Raw genomic sequence first — 10400 nt, forward strand, 5'->3', positions numbered from 1 at the left:
GCCCCGGGCACAGCACCACGGGGCCACCCCTAAGGATGAGAAGCTGCCTACACCAGAAAGAAAAATCACTTGTGCCTTTCTCTGCCAAATATGAGGAGCTCCATTAAATGGGCAGATACCATTTGAACGATTTAGTAGAACACAAACAGCTTGTGAAAGAGGGACCACGTCTCCAGGGCACTGACATGGCTTCTGAACCTGTCCTACAGCAGTGCAGTAAAATAATACTTCTCTTGAGTAAGGTCACACTTGAAAAGGGATCAGGTAGTATTTTGCCTTTACTGTTTCTAGCAGAAGCACTGCTTTTGCACCTCCACAGCATCTGCTGTTTGAATATGCCAGTCAACTCAATCTCACAATTCTTGGGTAAATCCTAAATCCATTAATGAATGCAAAGTCAAGGCACAAAGAAGTGATTTATATAATAATGAATATAAATGAGTATGTATTTCAAGATGATTACATTCCGTATACTTAATAGACTCTCTTTAAGAAACAAACTCATAAGAAATAAAGTAACTTGTGTTTCCCTTACTATTCCTTTTTTTTTTTGAGAAATGAACCTGAATATTCAGTTATGGGGTTATTATTCTGTGAATAAATTTACAGTGATCAGTGGATATAATTTTTAATATGAAAACATTATTCATGCATATTACAGTTCCAGGCATGTATTATCCTTTCCTGAAAACCTTTAAATCTCAATCTCCCAGTCTTTATGCAAAAGACTGGCCCATGGGCTCTGCAGAGGACGTAAATTAAGTTCTTGTTTGGCTAAATCCGATTACCCTGTAGGACACCAGTCGTGTCTAGTGATAGCGGAAGCTAAAAATGTGGGCCAGGAAGGGTCAGCTTCTAAATAACAAATCTGTGTTTTGAACTAGATTTTATCACTAAGAATTTTCAGTTAACCATACAGCTACCTTCTCGGTAGCTGCTTCCAAGACTTTTAAAACTCCTAATGAAATTGCAAAATACATTTTTTAAGAGGTACACTTCTTCACTAATCAAATATAAAGGTGCTAAAAGCACTTCAACCCAACCTTTAGCTGGTCTGCCTCTCAATCCCCATTTGATGATGCTTCTTACTCCTCTGATCTATCATGGAGATCAATGCTCCAGTAGCGAAATTCAGTGAATAGTAAAAGCCCACACAGATTACCTGAACAACCACCCCAAGTCACTACAAACTACCTAAAATTATTTGAGACCAAAATACTGTTGCTTGATTACGCACTTACTGAGTGCATTAGATATAAAAAGGCAGACGCTGACAGTACTGTTCCTTCTGACAGGATTAGCTAAACACCTAAAAGGTAAGAATACTCCCCAGTATTTTTCCTATCCTCAGAAAACGTACACAGGAGCCACTCTTTGATCTACTTCTCTGGCTTCAGTTACTGTAGCAGACCTTTGTATACATAAAAAATTTATTTTTAGTAGTTTGTGGCAGCTCCTTATTCTTCCTTTGATGTATAAAGGATTTATGATCAATAATATCTGAAAGCAGCAGCATTATGACAACTGCTCTGAGTCAAGAAAAAAATACCAAAAGTAATGCAATGCTGGCAAAAACTATATGGCTTTTGGCTGTTCAGGAAATGTCATTATTTCAGCAAATATATGTGGTTTTGTTAATGAGACTCAAAATTTCAGACGGATTATTTTTAATAACATCTTTTCACAGTGGCTTTATTAGATATTCTATATCAGAGCTCAACACTTACCTAACAGATAAATACCTCACTCCATCAGCAGGCTTTAGATGAAGGGACCCAATACTCCACACATTCTTAATGAAGGCAATGCCATAAAGGCATGAACTTTACCCTCAAGCAGCTCCAAGCAGAATCCCAGCATGATCCATCATATGCTGATGATACTGGTTTTGGGTGACCAGCACTAAAATTACACGTTCAGAAAAGAGTTTTAACTGTCAGTTGACCGAAGCGCAATCCAAACCTTCCATCTAATTCCCACATCTCCCCCAGGCCAACAGTAGAATATTGAGACCTGCATGATGAGGCATATTAATTCAAGTGACATCTAACACTTTTTTCCGTGGATTAGTTCTAGTAGTGAAGCAATTCCCTGATCTGATTCAGCAGGCAGACACAAAAATGTCTGTGTAATAAAAGCTCAGGAGATGAAAATGCTTCTTTTGATTGACCTCTACCCACTTAAAGCATTATGTGAAACTACCTTAGGGATCTGATGCAGAGGCTGTCAGAACATATGGCTGTCAACCACCAGTCCATCTGGCTTCTGGTCTGCCTTTCAGGGATGTTTCCTTGTATTATCCAGCCATGCTTTTACACTGGAACTATTTATTAATAAAGTGTGCATTCGCATTGTTGTCAAAGCTTATATACTGTAAGATATGATTTACTGTAAAGCCCTGACATAGCCCCAGCAGTCTACTTCAGAAATTTATTCTCCTAAAGAAACATGGCATTTTGTAACTTTATAATAAATACATACCTTTTACAGTACTGATACAGTAAATAACACTCACAAACAGTGTTTTCCCAGAAGTGTTGTTTATCACCTCAGCAAACACTACTCATGACTTTTCTTTTACTAGTAACAGCTAAAACCACAGTTCAGTGACTGGTTTAGCACCAATGATGGTATCATCATTGCATGAAACAGTGAGATCTGCCACTATATAATTAATATTTATTTCCTCTTGCAAAGGAATTACTACAGCTGATACTGACAAAGCTCTTTTTGCTCCAGCTGAAAGAGCCTGTGAATAAATCAGATCACATTTAGATATGAAAAACAGGTCAACGGCTACTGAGCTGGCACTTCCAAAATCAGAACCTTCCCTGGAGCACAGCTTTAGGAAAACACACTTCATTTGACAACATAACATTCTTTTTAACTGAATCCTCTTCGTGGGTTCTGCATCAAAAAAAAATCATTTAACTGTATAAATGGACAGGGAAAACATTCCTATGAATGGAACTTCTTTTAAATTACAGAGGCACAGCAGAACATTCAAAGACTTCACTTAAACCCATTTCCTTCCAATTGATGTTACAAACCTGGAGGCCAGAAAAATCAGCCTCAGGCGAGTTGAGAACTGGTGAGAACAGCACATTTTTTGGAAGAAATGAACCAGTAGAAGGCAGTGCGTATTAGTGCTGATGATGCTCTCCTCCTTACAGCCAAGTATGTTTCCTTTCCTACCGAAAGTAAGTGACTGGCAATGTATCGGTTTTATTGCTCAGCAACTAAAATCTTTACCTATCGCAGGTTAGAGGAACTCCTGTCCGAGGGGCACGTTTCTCCTAATGAAACAAAATTATCTGAGATCCTATTGCATTAGTAATGTATATGAAATCATATCTTAAATCATTATTAAAAATAGGAAATCACCACACTGAAAGGAGGATTATTCTAAAGTGATTGTATATCTACTCACAAATCATACTTGTTCCTTTAGTCACGTTGTATTACTCATGGGTAGCTGCTGCCCCAGACAGACAACTGCTGCAAAATGAGACATTTTTGTCTGTATATACTGGTATGGTTGGTGGAGGCATCATTCTCTGACCCAAGTTCAGGTACAGCATATTGAGTCACGCGTTATTGAAGAGCTGTGACTCTGTGGTAAAAAACATGACAGGTGCCATCCATTCCATTTAATGTAAACAACAGCTTTTAATAGTTTTCTCAGTTGTGTTTTGGTTGGGAAGTTTTTTAGATATTCTTGGAATAAAAGGTAAAGGAAATCTACATAATGATTATAAATTAAGACCAACAGCAACTTTTATTTACATAGTTTAACAAAGAGACTCCAGCAGTTATTACAGTAGTCATTCAGATTCTGAACATCACCCTAAACCAGAATTTTGTAGCAGGCCTCGCTAGTGTTGCATTCTTCACGGAGCTGGGATTAATTTCCAACATTTTTCTTTTTCCAACGAAGCCACCTCAGTGCTCTCACCAGTGCTACTTGTCCCATGAGGAATGTGATAGTAAAGTTACGTTTATACCAATCTCTAGGATTCCAAAGCCAGGAAAATCATCAGCATACAGAACAAGAACAGGGAAGAGGTACACAATTACATCAAAATATCCTTTGGCATTGACAAATGACAATTCAGTGACGACTGCGTTTTCCATTCTTCATGGCAACATTTTTCCTGTCTAATGAGAGTTAAATAACCTATAAGAACATCTGTGTGAGTATCCACACCCGTGGAGAGATTACTTGTGGACTACAGGGCTACAACCATCGAGAGCTTACCTGCAGAAAAGTTAATGGCTGGGTAGTTTTATGACCAATTGTATTTGAAATCAGGCAGAAGTAAAGATGATTATCAAGCTATAGAGAAGAATTTCCTGCCAGTGCTATGCTATAGGGAAGATTTGTTTGTGCATGTATGAAGAGGTGTGTATTGGAAACGACACAGCTCATGACCTCCAAGGGTGGGAAAAATAAAATAAAATCTCACTTCAGAGACTAATCGTATAACCCAGTATAGGAAACATTTTTTCTAATGGAGTACCTGTTAAAGATGATGCCTTTAACATAGCCAGTTAATCTTTATATCTTTAAATAGCTTCTGTGAAGCATGCATGGCTTCTGGAACCAACTCAAGATATAGATGAGACAGTCTGTATCAGGCCTTCTTAACCTCCCAGAATTTGCTTCAAATTCTTGCCCATTTCAAACTAATGTAATACTGTAATTTCCTTCTAGTTTCTAACATGTAGATTCCCTCATTTTGTAAAATGCTGCACCAGAAGCAATAAAACAAGCTTACTGTAGAACTAGCTGGGAATATTAAACGCTGGGATTTAGATCTTCTCCTGAGATCTCTGTGGGAAACCATTCATGTACAGACCTAACATAAACCTGAGGTACTAACCTCTCCGTAAGGATAGTAGCCAAAATCATGCTGACAAGCAGCACTGAGCTACCCCTTTAAATGCCAAGTTAAATCAAAGTACTATGTTAACACTGCAACTGTTTCTTTTCCCCTTTCATGTCTCATTTCCTATATCCTTCTCGATTTTTTTTCCCCTAGAACTAGACTGTTATTTCCAGTCTAAGTACCCTGAACTAAATATTCACAGTGTCTATGCACTGTCATTGTTTCAATTTTAACTAAATTTTAGAGGCTGCAACACTTCATCAGCCACAGTTTTCAGGCAAGCTGGCAACACTGCAAATGAACATACAGCTGAGTGCATGAACGGATTTTTATAAACATGACCCCTCAAAATCAGCGTGCCTGTAAACTGCTCCACTGCCTTCAGGGCTGTGCAGTTCCACTTTGAACTGCAACAATGCAGCTGACACTACCTGATTTTACAAGGCAGCAGCAAGGAAGGTCATATTTAGGCACAAAGGCTGAAGCCTCTTACCGTGAAGATGGGATGCTATCCCAAGGTCACGGCAACAATGGCACCTGGTGACCAGCTCTAGAATAAACTATTTGCTTTCTCATTCATCAGTTATAGGTAATTTGAACAACAATCCTCTTATTAAAAGTAATTTTTTACTTTCCATATTTTCATGCTGTTGCTTAGGTTTATGGTGAACTTCCCGCTCCCCCCATGGGCAAGACAAGATGTGTGTATTTGTTTTAAATATTTGTAACACTAAAATTGCTCTTACAGTATAGTACGTTACGGTATAGGCACAATACATACAAAGAACCGTAAACCACAATTTGTCCTAAATCAGTTAGTGATAGTACAACTCTCACTAGCATTACACCATTAGTAAGCCAGTAACGCCTGACACCCCTGAGCCCAATAACCTTTCAATCCAATACTGAGAAGAAACTGAAGCTGGGGGTTCACAATCAGCGGGCAGTGCTGCTGTAGCTGGATTAGGGGCTGTCCTCCTCCAGCTTCCCATTCCTTCCTCATTTCTAGCCCTCTACCAAGTGTGCACAGCTACCTGCAGGGTAACGTGTGTTTGCAAGACATTTTTGAGTTGTTTCAGATCCCAAATCCGGTTCATGAAGTTGCTGTACAAACAGTAACACTGAAACAATGCAGCAGATGTTGTGAAGAGGTGCGGTGGATGTGGGCTTACCCAGGCGCAGCTGAGGTTCTACGCAGGGTGAGTTCAGGCAACCATTGTACTAATGCTTTGCCACACAAACCCCCTCAAACTCAAGGCTAATCGCTTTCATTTTTACTATACGCTTGCAGAATAGTAAAACCAAGAATACCAAGTATTACTCTCATTAAACAATGAATCACTTTTACTAGTCCTTATCTAATGGCCAGCTAGAATCTGTTATAAAGGCATTTCAATGGCTTTATTTGCATATTTATCAGTTTCAATTAGCAGCATGAAAAGACCTATGCCGTAGGAGAAAAACTTGAGTTCCTGATCTTGTCTCTCTGAATCTCAGACATGAAATTCATCTCTCCACTAAATCAAAAATAAGCAGTAGAAGAACTCTAATGATAATGCAAATTTCTTTCAAGTGCTCATAATTGCATTAAAATTTTTTTTCTAAAATGATGGGTTTAGGTGCTTCTTTATCAATTACAGAAAAAAATGTTCAAATTTTAAATTTGGTCTTACACCCTTCACTTAGACTGTAATGTATAATAGTTAAAGTAAATACCTTGTACATACCTGTTATACTGCATATGCTTTCTAAAATTTCTACTTAGAAAGTCCTTGTAAAAGTCAGCCATTTCCTCTGCATTCAGTGTTGCTTTTTGACCTGAAAATAAGTTTTGACATAACAATGTCAAGGTAATTCTTTGGGTTCTGATGCAGGAGAGCTAGATCTGACTCCTTGCTCCTACAAGCTTCCTGTGCTTCTGAGCAAGTTAATATGCTTCTAACTCCCAACTGTTAAAAACTTGTCTAGGGAGCACAGCAGAGTAAATACTGCTCACCTTGAAGCTAGCGTAACTTCCAAGCCCTTATTACTTGTGAAAGTGATTGTGTTTATCAGGTCTTAGATTATTTAGAAAACTAGTGGACCCCTGTTAAAAAGTCTAGGAGTATCTACCCCTTGAGTAAAATTACTCTCTCTCGGGGCTGAAGTCTAAATAGCACCAGTAAGAGCACTTAGTAACTTCAATTTTCCCCCTAAGTCAATAAATATAGGAAGAACATTATCTATGACTGACTTCATATTTGCAGATGTACATTTTTTTCTGTTGATAAATTCCAGGTGATTTATACCAAAGGGCATATGCTCTGACATGTCAGATTTATTAACAATAGAGTATACAATTCTTTTGTGAGAAGCAGGCACAAAAGATGACTTTGAATACACCAGTCTCATATGCAGAATGTACGAGGAGATGGATTCTCTTCACAGAACACAAAAGGAAAACCTGTGGCTACAGCACAGATGTAGAATCTTGAGAACCAGCAAATATTCTTAACTCTACCAAGTAACTCCTATAAAAACTTTATGGCACTTTCAACATTTCTAAAAGGAGGGTCAAATTCTAATATCCCAGGGGACATGGATACGATGAGGGAGACGGAATTGTGATATTCAACTTGTTACTGTTCCAAAATGCATTTTAAAAAAATGGAAGTTATTGATGAGTTCTATTTGTCATTATTTACAAATATAATTATTACAGTGGATTAACATACTATGGGATAGATTTACTCAAAGACTATTTGAAGGCTGCCTACTCAACACATATAGTTACTTAGTTTCTTCACAGTGTTACCAGCAGAACTGATCATAGATTCACTTATGTAAAAGAAGTTTTGTTTCAACTGTCCATGTATATTTTTATTACTCTTATTTTTATATACACATGCAGCTGTATTATAGAACAGAGTTAATCCACACATGCAGCCAATATAATTTTATTTCTAAAGGATGTACATGCTTACTATTTTTTCTTTTATTTCTAGAGTATAAAAAAACCAACCATCCCAAACCAAAATGGCAATATAAAAGAAGCATTTTCTAAACAACACAAGACTTAATTAAAATTATTTCTCAACCACACACTGCTCACCAGGATACAAATGGAAGAGAAAAATAATGGTCTGTGATATACAGAATGTCAGAGCAGATGCATTACTAAACTCAACAGATCATTATTCTATGAACAAAATGTTCAACCTCACACTACAATGGCCAATTCACTGTTATTACGAAGGCATCTCGTTTTTGGTTTCACATAATGAATTACAGAGGCAACTATTTTACAGCAACTGTGGTCAGGCAAAGCCAGGCAGAGAGCAGCTGCTGTCTCCTCAGAAGCTGTCTCACTCTCTCTCAAGGAAAAATACCATATTCATTGTACACGCTGTGGACCTGCAGCCAAAGAGTGTGGATTTATCTACCCAACCATAACATGCACTTGAGGTCAATGCTTTATCTGTTCAGCTCAGCTAGCTCACTGGGTTAGGAGGTGTGAAAGGAAAAAGCCCCTTCCTCTTTAGGCTACAGAATGATTATATCACTTGGTTAGGATTTCAGCACATTCCCTCCAGCTTCAGGGAAGGAATCTGGGGAAGAACAGTGCAACAGATGATCTGACCCCCACGTGCATATCTGTGAAGAGCTCCTTCCCCATTTTTATCATGCTCCTGAAAACACTTCTAAATCCCACCCTCAAGATTTACTTGTACACAAAGAGCATAAACTAACAAATTTCAAAGTTAAATGGAATTCAGAAAGCATCTTAAACTATAAACAAAGATCTCACTAACCTGTTCCATCTCTCATTTCCAGACCCTTGGCTTTCAGTCTTGAATAAATAAATTCTTCTTTTTCCTAGAACATGTTTTTCCAGATTAGAATCTGAGGTACTCAGCCCTTGAAGTTAACCATTGTCTTCAATCACAGCAGCACAGTGCTTAATGCCCTCTAACAAAACAAGCAACACTCGACTGTACTCGGAAGTGTCAACAAAACCTTTTCCTGAGTCCAGTGAGTTAGTTAAATGGGTAACTTTGTCATTTGGATCCTGCGACCTACATGCATCAATTAATTGATGCAAGTGTTGTATTGAAACATATAAAACTTATATGTAAAGTTACAGCAGAGCTTCAGTATTGTTTGAAAGGCTCTGAGTCTTCAGGTTATAAACTATGAAGATGTGCTGTATCGTATAATGGAGAATTTGAGCACAGAGAAGAATATGCAGCCTTAAAAAACTGAAATTACTCAGACGGAAACAGAGTAATTATTGGTACCCAACTTTTTCAAAATTGAAAAGGAGTTCTATGGCATTAAAAAACAAGCTTTGTTTTTTCTCTTGGATCTTGGCAAGTATGGAGATCATCACAAATGATGTTGAATTACTGAACCATTATGGCTCTTCCAACAAGTCGGTGTCTCTTGACCAATGCTGCAAGCAAGAAAGAAGACAGTCCACAGACCACTTTTAGCCTTGCTAGGGTATGCTGCCAGTGAGACAGGGCACATCCCTCACTTACCCTTGGTGATTATACCCAATTTATCTCACTCATGACAGAGCAAGAGCTGCAGAATCGTTTTCAATAGCTGCTCTAGTCACAGGCGGGCCTTGCATGTAGGGTGGCTACAACTTCACACTTTTAGAGCAAGGTAGGAAAAAGGCAAGTATCATCAGATGCCACTAAACAGCATTAAAATACAAAGGCTCTTTCGTTTTGTACATAATTTTAAAGCAACAGATGACAAAAAAGTAATTGCCATGAAGACACTGTATGTGTATGAAAAGAGACAGTATCGATTACCAGCCCACGAGGGCAGGCAGAACCAAACCCACCTCACTCAGACCAAACCAGCCGAGTTTGGGAGGGCAGGTGCTGAGCGGCACCAGGCACGGTGGTGGGCTCACCTGGCTGAAGGCGCGGTTGTGCCGTGCCCAGAAGCGCTGGTCACAGGCATGGGCCTCCTGCCGCGCCTCCCGCAGCCGCCGCTCCAGGGGCGACTCCTCGGGGGGCACGTAGAAGATGACTGGGCGCAGGTTGGAGTGCTTGTCAGGGGGGCCGATCCAGTCATTACGAGAGTGTGCAGGGGGGCTGAAGCCCAGACCCTTGAAAATACAGGCAGAACGCATTGGAATCACTTTATAGCACAGGTCTTGAAAAACATCCTGATTTGAAATAAATTCCAAAGCTCCACACAACCTTAAAGCACATACCAAGTTCAGAAATTATGCACGTTTGTTTACTCTGACTGAAAACAGTGTGATACACTTAAGTCTTATTTAGAAATGCACTACAGGGAAGATGCCTTTGACTCTTTTCAACAAACACAAAACATGATTTCTTTTTAAGACTACTTCCCCGCACCCCCCTCCCATTTTTGTATCACTGATACTCTGCATCATTACAATATTCCATGTCAAGAACTGGCAAGTACGTGAGTCTTCCCAAGCGCTGCTTTCTCCGTGCACCCTTGTGAACAGGCACAGGGTGCAGCTTTCAGGCCGGGTTTAGA

At 39.1% G+C, this 10400-nt stretch overlaps 1 protein-coding gene across 1 annotated transcript; it reads right to left on the reverse strand.

Annotated features, from left to right (window-relative positions):
* Positions 1–3756: 3756 nt before the first annotated feature.
* APOPT1 (apoptogenic 1, mitochondrial) lies at positions 3757–9993 on the reverse strand (the record flags this gene model as incomplete). The annotated part of the gene is made up of 4 exons (XM_010139474.1): positions 3757–4010; positions 6617–6707; positions 8681–8744; positions 9796–9993. Coding segments are annotated over 4 exons (459 nt in total), but the record flags the coding sequence as incomplete, so codon positions are not given.
* Positions 9994–10400: the final 407 nt, after the last annotated feature.

Source organism: Buceros rhinoceros, unplaced genomic scaffold (genome assembly GCF_000710305.1).
Source record: "Buceros rhinoceros silvestris isolate BGI_N320 unplaced genomic scaffold, ASM71030v1 scaffold30227, whole genome shotgun sequence".
Classification (NCBI taxonomy): Eukaryota; Metazoa; Chordata; class Aves; order Bucerotiformes; family Bucerotidae; genus Buceros; species Buceros rhinoceros.